The sequence below is a fragment of the Neurospora crassa genome, linkage group IV (genome assembly GCF_000182925.2).
Source record: "Neurospora crassa OR74A linkage group IV, whole genome shotgun sequence".
NCBI classification, from domain to species: domain Eukaryota; kingdom Fungi; phylum Ascomycota; class Sordariomycetes; order Sordariales; family Sordariaceae; genus Neurospora; species Neurospora crassa.
In genome coordinates this window covers 731,826-744,661 of record NC_026504.1, presented here as the reverse complement: position 1 = coordinate 744,661, position 12,836 = coordinate 731,826, and the positions used below count along the sequence as shown (strand labels likewise).

The window sequence follows — 12,836 nt, the reverse complement described above, 5'->3', positions numbered from 1 at the left end:
AATGTACCCAATGGCTATAAGGATGTCGCTCTCTACCTCTAAAGTTGATAGGTAATCTCACTGCATTCAGTGGACATTGAAGTGTTACGTTTTCAAGACTGACCAACTTCTTCTGGCCTAAAAGAAAACTGGAGGCAGTGGCCATCGAAGAGAAACCAATGATTTACGATGAAGGAGTAGAAAGCGACCTTCTTGATGACGGTAGACCGATGGTCTGCTTGTCATGCTGAGGTATCCTTACGCCGGTACGTTTTATGCCCGCGAACTGTAGGGTCTCCGAACTATTTGAGATGCCGCTACGATTGGGGCAGCTGAAAGGAAGAGAACATCCAGGAAAACCAGAGCACCTTAAAAACCCTATCTCATCGTGACACACCAACACCCTGAATATTGCAAGAGTTCACATGGGCGTGGGTGAACCGCGGTCTTTCTGTGATCAAAGGAGAAAACGAAATTCTCTCGTCTCAACCAACAGGGACGAGATAGCCTGCTGCGCCACCCCTCTAGGGTAAAAAATGCGCTTCCTAAAATGATAACCAAGTGGGAACGAAACCAGGAGGTAAAGACACAGCTGTGAGTTGGGCAATGGCAGAGGGCAGAATGTCCCAATAGCCTCAAAAGCTCCGAGGGAAGCAGTTATGACCGGTTGAACGCACATTTATTTTCCGGTACCCGTCGCTACACAGAAATACATCAAGTACTATTCTACACTAAAGGGGAAAAAAAAAAAGGAAAAAAGAGGACCCTAAAAAATTATGGTTGGCCAGATCAACACCATGCGGTATTAATCGCCCCAGGATCGCTCACGACTGCTCACTACGTAAGCCCAGCTAGACAAAGTGGGCGGACCGAAGTCCCCCGTGCACCATATATCACCGGAGTGAAGATGCGGGCCTGGGCAATATTGAGTGAATTTAAAACCAGCCGCCACCATGGGACTCGAACCCATGGCCTTGTGAGTGGGTTGAGAGAGCTGTGCGCTGTCTAACGGCCACTCGGCCAACCTGTGTGTTGGAATCTGTGCCTGCTGGGTGGGCTTATAAGGGCGGGTAGAGCTTGGGACGGTCCCGGGCATCCAGGACCTAGTGGGCGGCAGGCACGGCGGGTGTTTGATACCGAGGAGGGACAACAGTGCTTCAATGATGGAGAAGTCCGACCAAATGTGAACCACTGCAATTCTATTTACGCGTACTTCATGTCGTTGAAGAATTCCTGAGCTGAGACAACAGATGCAATCCTCGATGCTGTGCTGCCCGCAACGATGTGGCCGTCGAAGGTTTTGGTGGTGGCATTAAAAACGCACAGGATGGTTAGTCATCCGGCTGGAGAGGCGATCATGAAGAGAGGGGCCAAACTTCCGGGAAGGAACAGGTATCCTTTATGCAACTGAAGGTTGAGCAACCCTGTAGGATACCGTTGAAAGAACCCCAGAGGATGAGCTGTTTTGTACATGAGAGTGACGTGAGGCATTGGAGATGCGTCCCTCGCATGATTGTCGGAAGCCCAAGCATCCCCGAAACAGATACTGATGGTTCGACGGGGGTCAGCATATAGTCAAGGTCCAGTGACCCTATCACGTTGCCGGCGTCAATACCGAGAGACAGAGACATGGGCTTTCCATGTGTTGGTATGAGGGTGCATTCGATGTAGTCGGGCGTTCTTCTGCTCATCTGGCTCCCGGACACGCCCGTCCACGGAATCGAGGAAACTTTCAGATGCATGATACTGAGTTCACTGGGTGTCGCCATAGAGAAATAGACAGCGTTTACTGTCGTTGAAGTTTGAGGTATCGCCACTGTCAGAAGTGCTGACCTGCGGCCATTTGCGCCCTTAGAAGAGTTTTCAAACCCTCCAGACCCAAACTCGTCATGCCACATGCCAGCGAACTCACGTGTCCCCAAAATTGGTTTTGCTATCGTCAATGAAACTGCCGTCGTCAGCTTCGACGTTGCTATTTGTGCTGTCACCGGTTTTGCCGCTGAGATGCTCACTGTCAGACTCGCTGTCGGTGTTGCTGTCGGTGTTGCTCCCAGCATAGGAGACATTGTCGACGAAAGTGCCCATGACAGCTTCGTCACACAAGCCACCGGGGGAGGAAATATGCGAGCAGTTGTACTCATCAATATGTAGAAGGTTCCGACTGATACCTCGGGTTGGCTGTTTTGGTCTCTGAGTGCCCTACGGTGTCACAGCCCGAAGTGGACGGGGGCATGCTGGGCTCTCCAGCAAATTGCCTAATTGGTCTACCGCTCCCAACGGAACAATTGATGATGTGATAGACCACGGAATGCAGTTACAAAGGAGAACATCAAGGCCACGACGAAAATGGGGCCGAATTCAGCCAAAGTGATAGGCACCATGGTAATTTGTTCGTCTACTTCCGTCCCTGGCGCAAACATGGACCCTGTGTACGATACAAATGTCCATGTTGTAGCTCCAAAAAAATGCAACAATATCATGCTTAGAGATACTCAGCACCGCAAAAGGTCAACTACCATGCCGTTATCGTGCTCAATAGGCAAGCTAGTATCCGTGATATTGACCCAGAGTCGATCGCCGAGCAACTGTGGAACTGTCCCCAACTCGTCCGCTCCGCCAACCGCAAAGCCCACTCTGACTGGAAACCCTACCTTGGCTCCTATGCACACTAATGCCATATTGCTTTGGCAGCCTGTCTTTGCCTAAGGGCTTGCTCGCACGACACGATAGAGGGGACCAGAGTTGCAGAAAAGCTTGAGCAAGTGTCTGCATCCATCAACCTGCTGGTACGGTTGATACTGATGATCGAAGTGGGCGAGACGGAGAACACCTTTTCTGGTCGACAGCCACTTGTCTGGACCAAAGGCACCATCAAAGACTGTGTGCACGAACTCTTTCTAATCCCAAGCATGGCAGACTCTGGAACAAGGAAAGTTTGGCCGACTGTTCATGGCGCGCAATCTGGCTCTCATTACTGCTTTTAGGGTCAAGCTGACGAACGACTTGACCCATCATCTTTTCTTCTGAGACAGCGACAAGACTTTCATGGCATTCCACCAGGCCATAACTCGTGTGTATGTGTAACGGAACTTTCTATCCAGGCACTTGCTGGAATACCGGTCTATGCTGCTAACAGTCCGTAGTCCAGAAACGCAAACTTGCCATTGGAATTTGTCCCTGAAGGTCTCGGCACGCTTGCGCTCATCTCCCTCGAAATTGACGGAGCTTCTCGGAAGTGGTACCGTAAACAAGGGGAGCTCATCTGGTGGTATTCAAATGTGGATCGGGACATCGGAAGACTCGGCTCGACGAGTACCACCACTGGCACGATCCACTGTGCATTCTCAAGGAGGAATTCAACATGTATCAGGGGAGGAGTCATCGGGCGGATGAAGTTCGGTGTTGGGTTGAAGTTGAAAAGGGAAGAATTGGAAGACGTCAGAAATCTGGAGACGACCAACGAGGCCCCCGCATTCCGATGGTGGGGTAGGTACATAGGTCGATGGGGTATCCAGCCCTGTCAAGCTTGCTTACCTACAGGGGTAGCTGCAGCGGAGACAGGGCACGTCCCGCTGCAGCTCCAGGCCTACAGGGCTCAAAACACATGACGATGCCCGGCCCGTGCAAGAAACCTAAGCATCACATCATCGATGCATCACTGTCGTCCCCGTACAGATATATCGATGCACAACACCCGCTCGGCACCAACCATGCACTCCATCTAAACATACAACAACAACAACAACAACGACAAGTCATGATCATTCTCTTCAGCCATGCTGCACCTCGCTGAAACGACCAACCCATGGGGCGGTCACTCGTGGGTAGGCGACAGTCCATCTGCCGTTACCCTCGACAACCGCCCCCTCTACGAACCCGCCACCGGCCCAGAAACCACCGCCTCCCGGGGCGTTTGTAGCAAGCTCTTCCACTCCTCTCTCTTCGACGTCGGCATCCTCCGCGACACCCTTCTCCCCTCCATAACTTTCCACTCCGGCCTCAGCTTGATCGCCTACGGCGCCGGCCGCCTCACCGACCGTCTCGAGACCAAAGACTGGCTCTGGCCCGCCGGCCAGGTCCTCAACGCGTGGTGGTCCGCCCTCGGCAAGCGCGTCATCTGCGACGGCATCCCGCTATACTGCTCCTGGGCCATCATCGACCGCCCGCAGCGCCTGCTGCTCGCGGGCGTCACCCTCTGGGGCAGCCGGCTGTTCTGGCGCATCGCAAGCCGGAGCGTCAAGCGCGGCGGGGACGATCCGCGGTATGAGGCGACCAAGAAGCAGCATGGATGGTCGTGGAACAAGGCGCTGTTTACCACCTATCTCCCTGAGGCGCTGTTCCAGAGCTTGATCACGTTGCCGTTTACCGCGCCCTTCCGGCACTTGGTTGGGTCGGATGTGCCCGGGCCGTTTGCGACGCTGTCGGGCGGGTATGCGGCGGTGGTAGAGGCTGTGGCTGTGGGACTGTTCAGTATGGGTTTTGCGCTGGAGGTTTTGGCGGATTGGCAGCTTGACACGTTCAAGGAGAAGGAGAAGAGTGGCCAGGAGAGCCCTTCGGCCATGTGCAGAGAGGGAGTCTGGAGCATTGTCAGACATCCAAAGTGAGTCCCCGTCCCCCTTTACTGTTGGTTCATAACACAGGCACCTTACTGACAACACTTCCACAGCTACCTCGGCGACATGCTAGTCCACCTCTCCTTCCCGCTCCTCCTCTGGTCCAGCAACTCCCTGCAGCCCATCCACCTCCTCGGCCCGCTGACTAACTACATCTTCCTCCGCTACGTGTCGGGCGACAAGGAGAACGAGCACAGCCAGGCCCGCCGCTACAGCACCGAGAACGTCAACAAGAAGATCGACTTTGACAAGTACCGTCGCGAGGAGAACGCCTTTTGGCCCGACAAGTGCCAGGTCTCCAACAAGTGGACCTGGATTGTAGTCGGAGCAGGTGTGGCCGGTGCCCTTGTAGAGGGGCTGGTGACGCAGCTGATCGCGTGACTCGCCATAGGCTGGAAAGCTGTAGGAATGGGCTTGGTAGCCATGGAAATAGGTTTGAGCATTGGTTCCGAGTTGGGATTCAACGAGGTCATGGTGTTGGCCAAGGAGGGACAGGATGTGGCAAAATTGTTGGCTGGCAGTGGCCTTGACTTGACGGATTTCTTCGCCTGAAAGGGGTTTTCTGGTTGGAAATGTTGTAGGATATTGTAGGATACTGTTAGGATATGGTGTGTAGGATATGGAACGCTTGGAGGAAGAGGCGGTATCTCGTTTGGTGGATGTGGTTTGGATGGACGTAATGGCCTGGTTTGGAGTATTTGGATAATTAGTAGTATCTTGAATGACCAGAAACGAAGCATTTCTCCAACCCTCTAGTCCATCAAGTCGTTCGGTCGCTGATGATAGATAGGCCTTGACAGTCCGAACAGCGGAACTAAAACGGGAGAAATGTTTTCGTCATCGGTGTCTTCAGTTGCCAATGAACATCTTCCATGTCATGCTCTCTCTGTGAAGATCATTAACATAGGCCGAACGGTAGCTGTTTCTGATGAGTTGTTCAATGTCCTTGTATTCGAAAACTCTGTGTAACTGATACTAACTGTTCTAACATCGCGACTCGATCTTCGACGCCTGTCCAGCTTCCAGCAGTACGTGAAATATCTGCAAACCCTATTTTTGAACCTTGTATATGTACGAAGCAGTGTCTAAAAGCTTCTCTTCGCCGAGCCTGCGCGTACAACAGTTTCTCAAGGCTTGTTTTTGCCCGAGCCAATGCCTCTTGTACCAAATCGCCTTGTTTTCGGCTCCTTGCTTGTCATCAATCATACTATAACTTCATAACGCCATAACACCAAAACTCCTTGCTCAATTTTGACCTTTAAGCTTCAATCCTCACACAAAGGCCGACAAAAATCAACGAGCTGAAACAAACAACACACGTTCCAAGATGATCGAGGAGGAAAGGAAAACAAGGAAGAAGCAAGATCAAAGATCCTCCTCCAGCTCCTTCTCCATCTTCTCCCTTGCCCTTTTTCCGCCCCCGGCCTTGTGGACTAAGCTTCGGATCAAAGTCCTGTTGTGTCTCATAGCCCATTCATCGTTGACAGGCGTGTTCTTTCGATCAGGGACAACTGTCTGACGGTGAGCATGTACTCATTATGACGAAACAAGGAAAGAGGAGCGAAAAAAGACTTACCCCTCAAACAACAATTCTCCCATATTTGTCTTTCACTACGAAGTTCCTCATGTAACTGGCATGTTTCGATGTGTTTCATTGCGCGGCGCCTTTTGAAGGGGTGCCGGCAAAAGACCCCTTTGCTGTCTTCCGGATCGTTGTGGGTGGCGTCGGATTGAGACATGCAATTACGATCGAGTGGACAGCGGAGGACATAATAGGCGGTTTGTTCTTCGTCGCCTGTGTCGGTAGTGGCGCGTTTGCGCTTGTTGGAGCTTGAGTCGGAGCTGGATGCCGTAGTGGCGGCGGCGGCGGCGGTAGTGACTTTACCCTTCTTGGCTTTGTCCGTGAGGGTATAGGTACTGTCTTTGCTATCGTCCGTTTCGCTGCCACTGTCGTAGTCATCACTCTCTCGGCCAAGGGCCAGCTCGTCGTCGGAGTTGTCGTCATTGCCATTGTTGATGGCCGTGGCGGTCTTGCTGCTACTGGCCATGCTGCTGCTGCCTTCGCCATTGTCATTGGCACTGTCAGACACCGTCGGCCTAACCTTTTCTTTGGCCAAGCTCTTGTTGTTTCCCTTGTCATTAGAAAACTCCGCCCTGATTCTGCCGTCTTTCGTAAACATGGAGGAATCAAGCTTGAAAGCCCAGTACTTTCCTTTGACCACTTGCGAGCGCTTGATGATTCTGTTTGTAGCAACGGCCGCGGGCTCCTTGCTACCGCTGGGCTTGGTAATCTTGTGGGCATTGTTGTTAACGTGGCTGGGTGGGTCGACCGCTTTACCTTTGCCTTTGACGTCTTTCTTGCTACCAGGAGGGATGATCTTGATCTTGGTCGCTCTGCGTTGCACGTTTGCGGTGCTCTTGTCTTTGGCATCGTTTGCGACGGCTTCCTGATCGCTCTCTACTTTGCTGGTTGGAGTGGGAATGATGGTGTCAGTGGAGTTGCTGTTAGTTGTGCTACTCTTGTTGCTGGTGTTACTAGCGGGGTTGTCGATCGTATTTCCGGTGATGGACGGTCCCGCAATAGAAGGGCCAGAAGCGGAGACAGGAGCAGCGGCAGATGTAGATGGAGACCCAACGGCAGTGGACGAGGAGTCAATGATCACGGTGCCAGCGGTGGCCGTGGTGGTGCTGCTGCCAGGGGTATCGACGGCCTTTCCCTTCCCTTTGTCGAGCTTGGTGGGCCTAGTGTCGTTGGTACTTGGCGGTACCGCAATGATGAGAGCAGGGACTGAGTCAGTGGCAGATGTAGACGAGGAGCCAGAGATGGCAGCGGTGGTCGTAATGTTATTCTTGTGGGGAGTATCGACGGCCTTGCCCTTCCCTTTGTCGAGCTTAGTCGGCCGAGTGTTGGTATCCGACGGCCCTTCCGAGGGAGAGCGAGTGTGCTCGGGGGAAGATGGTTGCCCAGCAAGGCGAGCGCTGGAAGCTGTGTTGAGGGCGCTGGACGAACGAGACAAGGAGGAAGCCGCCTCTTCCGGATTGGCAACGGGCTGTGGGGGCGGCCGGGATGGACCTGCCTCAGTTGAGCTGGCCTGCTTTTGCTCTACCTGCTCCTGCTGCTCCTGCTGCGTCTCCTTCTGTTGCTGCTGTTGCTGCTCCTGCTCCTCCTGCTGCTCTTGCTGCGCCTGCTCCTGCTGCGGCTCTTGTTGCTGTGCGATATAAAGGGGCTGAGGGTGGGCACGACCGACCCAATGCGGAGAAACGTTGAACGGAGGGTAAGCAGGCAGTCCTTGTGGACCATAGCATGCTTCTGCTGTCATCAATCTTTCCCTCCACTCATTGTGCCATTTGTGCTTGGGACCTGGCTTGATCTCCAGCCTCAGTCCGGTAGCGCCCTCGATCCAGTAGTCGGGCGTATTCCAGTAGACGAGCCATGGACGACTCTCAGAAATGCGCTGGGCTCTGTTGGGCAAGTTGTGGACTGTGGCCATCTCTTCAAGGATGGCATCGTACTCTTTCTTGCATTCCCTGATCGCTTCCACTCCCTTCTCGTACTCTCGCAGCGCTTCGAGAATGTCTGCATGAAGGTTGGCTCTGATGTCGAAATACCTTGCTAGTACGGCGTCGATCGCTCGTGCTGTGGGATAATAGATTTCGGATATCTCGAACGGGACGCTGCTCTTGTCCGCCACGCCCCATGTCTTGACACCCCATTCCCGAGGAGCAGTCATCTTTGCAACTTGATTGGGTACGCTGGTGAAATAATCAGAGGCGATTAATGCTAGAAGCCAGATGAAGAAGCAAAGCAGGGTATCTAGTGGCGGCGTTGGATGTGTGAGTGACCGAATGATTCTCATATGGTCGAGTCTGGAAAGTTCAAGTGCTGAGAGTTGAGATCGTTCGAGGCAAGATGATGACGGATGGAGAGAAAATCGTAAAAGGTTGAAGTCCGAAGCTGGGTCAGGTAATGGGAGAAGAGCAAGTTAAGAGGAAGGGATTTGGAAGAGATGCCGTGCCGTGCACGTTGGCGATTTGACACAGGTACCCACCCCACAATAGGCACAGTTTGGCTATTGTTCTCGTTGGCTGTCTCTCGCGTATGTTGAATAAGATGAGAATAAAAGGGCAAAAGATGTCATTCACTGTGTCCATGGTGTGGATCTCCAGCACTTTGTGGGGTTGTTGCCAATGCAATGACCCGGTCATCTCCTATTGTCTACATATGTTCCCCTCTATTTGCAAGTGAATTGACTTCGATGAGATCCCTTGCCGTTCGACCAATCGACCGTGTCTTGGCATTCATGAGACTTGGGGAACCTAAGCGACCTCCACTTGTAAAATAGATACCGTTCAACTTGACGAACAGGGCCTGTGGCTATTCCCTTCCTGTACTGGCATTTAGTGTTCTACACGCTAATGTATCGTTCACTTGATAACTACCCCTTGAGCTAATTCGGTCCTTTGTCTGGGCTAATCTGTGCTGTCATGTCATTTCGTCGTCTACGCCCATATCGAAATTCCCGGGGCGGGCAACTTCCCCTCTGTGCTTTGGCTCATTCACCGCGGCTTCATGTCTCGTCCATCCGATGTCGATGTCGAAGTGAATGGGCTCGGCGCCTGGCTGCACTGAAAACTCTGATTTCTTCTGTCATAGATTGGCTGACAACTGTATGGCACCCGAAATCGTCCCATTTCGTTGGTATGGTAAGCACATCGACCTTTAGGGCTCCCCTTCACTTCACTTCACTTCACTTCACTTGCCAGCGACCCACCAGCCCACTGGTGTTTGTTAATCTGGAATTTTGTGCTCGTTCTTTTCCTACGCACAAACGTATGTGGCATCAACTCTGAGCTCGATATCTGCTTTGAAGTTGCCCAACCGCCCCATTCTCAACATCATCTGGGTTCTCTCATAGCCCACAACTTGTCTACCCTACGCGTGTCACTCGCAGCACTTACGCTCAAGAGGTCATCCTGCCCCGTTCCGGCGTCATTTACAGAGAGGCACGATGCAAAGACGAACACGGCAGGGAAAAGCCGCCGCAGCGCAACGTACCAGTAGTAAAAAGGCAACGACAACGCAGCCGACGCGTAAAGCTGCTAAGCCTGTTGTGCACACTCGTGGTCCGGACACGTAGGTTCCTTACCCAACCAGTACAACAAAAACACAAAAAAAGCGATGATCTCCATCTCGTGCCGAGATCAGCTAGGTGCTTCAAGATCACATAATGAGAACTGACATTTTTTGTTCTTTGCCTTTCACAGTCAAGAGATTCTCATGGGTATAGATCTGGGAAGCTCCGGTATCCGGGCAACCATTTCGCCACCAGATGAGTCTGAAGAAATCATGATGATCTACAACGGAGAGGATGCGGCCGACGGATACGCCTTCTCAGCCCATGGCTATGTTTTTGACCATTTCGACGACATTGACTCGGCGCAAATTCACAAGCAAAGTCTCGACGACGATGGCCGTCTGAGTGTGTCCCTCAAATATGCATTCTACATCCTCTCAGATGCACCAAAGACTCTCAAAAAGGAGTATCCTCTTCTGCGAAGAATGATTGAGGAAGATGACCGCAATAGAGAGGACTTCAGAAGAAAGTTACGCCTAGGACTTGTACAGATGTTCAGATGGCTCATTGGCAAAGTCGAGGAGACCATCAAGACTAAGCGGGCGCCCTGGAGAGTCGGAAAACTCCGCGTTACGGTCCCATCACAATGGGACTTGAGGTTCGAGGGGCAATACCGTTCCATCCTCGCGGAATCATTTGGTTGGGATGCCGAGACAGCACATGATCGTATACGGTTTTCCTTTGAGGCCGAAGCCCTTGCTCATTTTCTGGTTCGCAGCAAACATTATGAGAACGAAGCAATTGCCCAGCTCAAGCCAGGCGAGCATCGTGTTATGCTGGTCTTCGATTTTGGCGGCCACAACATGGTAAGTGATGACCAATTTTCTCTCATGCCTGCGAAGAATGCAACAGACCTCCGAGTGTGATGACATGACTAACATGTTTTTGGGTAGAACGGCTGCCAATACTGGATCAACTCAAAACGGGGCGAGACATTGAACTTTTTCCGCATGGGCAAGCCCTTTGGTATGGGTTTCCTACCTACTATTCTCAAACCTAGGATTCTTCTGACCCAACCCTTTTGTCTAGGAGTCGGTAGCGGGACCGAACATATGGTTGATTACATTCTGTCGGCCTGCGAGAAGTACCGAATTGACAATCATGAGGTTCCCTTGAGCGATAATGCCAAAGCCCAGCTTCTTGTCAAGATCCGAAGCCGCAGGGCCCACTATGGCCCTGGTTCACCAACTGCCCGCGACGAGGAGACATTCGAATTTTTTGACTCGGGTTCAAATGGTATTGGTGGCGGCGCCATTCGTCTGACGAAGGATATCATCGACCAATGCTGGGAAAAGGCCTTCCAGCCCGCGATTGAAGAGGTCGAAAAGAGGCTCAAGGCGCTTGCCAAGAGCCACAAGCGCCGGGGCAGGCCAAATCCCCTTGTGGTCATGGCTGGAGGCAGCCTCATGAACAAGGCTTTTGGGCTGAGGCTGGACAGTTTGGTCCAGTTGTACCGCCTGGATCCGGCTTTGCTGGTAAACAAGCGGACGGTTAGCGAGGAGTAGGTTTCAACCCTTTCAAAAATTCTATTTACCCAGCTAATTATGTTGATATCGACAGTCTTGTGCGCTGCGCAATTGGAGTCCTCTATGGAGATCTTATGATGTTGACCGTGCGTCAATTTTTGCAACAGGGCGCTGCAATTGGCCTGCAGATGAGGCAGGCAGGACAAGAGGAGGGGCGGGGCGACTGGGACAATAAAGCCTACCTGCTCTATTTCTACGTGAGTTGGATCTTTATGAAGCCGCTCAATACCAGCAATCATACTGACGAGGTATACATGAGTAGAACGTCGAAGCAAAGCAGGAAGTCTTCCCGACTTGCGTGATCCCCATGCAAGCCGGTGACCGTCTGCGATTGGTCTGCGACCCATTTTATGGGCAAGACGAAGTCAAGAAACGCGGACCCTTGAGGGGAATTGACCATAAAAGGAGCTATGACCTTATCGAGAGGTTACCTCTCAACCCTCGCAACCGTCAGTACGAGTGCAGGGTGGGATTTCATGATGGAGGCGACAAAATGGCGATGACGCTCAGCATCGTCGATGAATTTCCTGACTCGGTGTGGGAAATCCCTCTATATTTCGACAACGGCACAAGGTGCATTCTCCCAGGGAAAAGAGGCGTCCCGCTCAGAGATGCCGTTCCGGATCTCTTCCTCGGCCTAGCGACTGAAGAAGACGACGAGATGGAGGGTTCTGAGGATGATGTTGAGATGGAGGATGTGGCCTGAAACGTTGAACGAAACTACCTTGAATGGTGTTTACGTTAAAGTCGTGTTCTGCTGCAACATGAAGAGGCTGGGATGGCAGCAGGGATGAAAGATTGATTAGACGTTCGTTCAAGGACACTGTAGATAAACGTGTACATATACCTATACCAGTACAAGATGAACGGAGAAAGATTTCGCGCCAAGGGAGTCTCACTGGTTCCCCATGCCGGGAAATATAGAGCCACAAAATATGTGAAAAATCAAGACGATCCAAGTCCGAGGAGTGGTGTGAGAGCGAATATAGCGTGAGAACCTAAGAGAATGAATGAATATGAAGGCAATTGATAGGCCAGTAGTAATCCTACATAGACAAGGGACACCAGACACACGAAATAATGGACAGGGACGTTCTGCCGCTGTGCGAAATACCAATAAAAAGAAGAAAAGGAAGGGATGAAGGCATTGTGCAGCAAGATGGAAATGAGCAAGATTGAAAGCCAGACTGTGGTTGATGCGATTCATTAGGAAAGAGCAAGTCAGCTGAAGCTAGAAATGCTGAGAAGCAATAAACGTATGAAGAATCAACCAGCAGTTATCGGAAAGAGTGAAATTAGTTGAACTAAGTCAGTAGCAAGGAAGGCGATATGAAAAGATAAAACGTACTTCAAACGCTTTCTTTTGTCTGAATAGAATAACATTCTGTATCCATTTGACGGAGTCACGGTCAACATCTTTTTCTTCGTGTCAATTTTCTCACTTGGTCGGTCTATTTAATTCCTTTCATCGTCAGGATGAAAAGAGTTTGCATATTCGGACTGCAGCCGTGTTTGATATCTTGGATAACATGAAGCATAAGTACCTACTCTAGAGGTACGAACGACACTACGACAACCCTACC

At 51.6% G+C, this 12,836-nt stretch overlaps 4 protein-coding genes across 4 annotated transcripts; 2 read left to right on the top strand and 2 right to left on the bottom strand.

Annotated features, from left to right (window-relative positions):
* Nucleotides 1–1,731: 1,731 nt before the first annotated feature.
* NCU04922 (hypothetical protein) lies at nt 1,732–2,064 on the bottom strand (the record flags this gene model as incomplete). The annotated part of the gene is made up of 2 exons (XM_954277.1): nt 1,732–1,768; nt 1,892–2,064. 2 exons carry the CDS (start codon nt 2,062–2,064, stop codon nt 1,732–1,734), a joined length of 210 nt encoding a protein of 69 aa, XP_959370.1.
* Nucleotides 2,065–3,619: 1,555 nt separating this feature from the next.
* Nucleotides 3,620–5,450, top strand: NCU04921 (DUF1295 domain-containing protein). Its single transcript, XM_954276.2, has 2 exons — nt 3,620–4,579; nt 4,646–5,450. The coding sequence occupies exons 1-2, from the start codon at nt 3,756–3,758 to the stop codon at nt 4,971–4,973; spliced, it is 1,152 nt and encodes a 383-aa protein (XP_959369.2). The 5' UTR covers nt 3,620–3,755; the 3' UTR covers nt 4,974–5,450.
* Nucleotides 5,451–5,957: 507 nt separating this feature from the next.
* NCU04920 (hypothetical protein) lies at nt 5,958–8,323 on the bottom strand (the record flags this gene model as incomplete). The annotated part of the gene is made up of 2 exons (XM_954275.1): nt 5,958–6,103; nt 6,169–8,323. The coding sequence occupies 2 exons, from the start codon at nt 8,321–8,323 to the stop codon at nt 5,958–5,960; spliced, it is 2,301 nt and encodes a 766-aa protein (XP_959368.1).
* A 1,278-nt stretch (nt 8,324–9,601) lies between these two features.
* On the top strand, nt 9,602–11,959 carry NCU04919 (hypothetical protein; the record flags this gene model as incomplete). Its single annotated transcript, XM_954274.3, has 6 exons — nt 9,602–9,726; nt 9,858–10,533; nt 10,621–10,693; nt 10,757–11,217; nt 11,361–11,450; nt 11,516–11,959. The coding sequence occupies 6 exons, from the start codon at nt 9,602–9,604 to the stop codon at nt 11,957–11,959; spliced, it is 1,869 nt and encodes a 622-aa protein (XP_959367.3).
* Between the last annotated feature and the right edge of the window lie 877 nt (nt 11,960–12,836).

Bases quoted from the DNA above. Each gene is read 5' to 3' on its own strand.
- NCU04921 (XM_954276.2), top strand. From the start codon at position 3,756: ATGCTGCACCTCGCTGAAACGACCAACCCATGGGGCGGTCACTCGTGG. The intron at 4,580-4,645 runs GTGAGTCCCCGT...ACACTTCCACAG, and splicing joins AGCATTGTCAGACATCCAAA to CTACCTCGGCGACATGCTAG.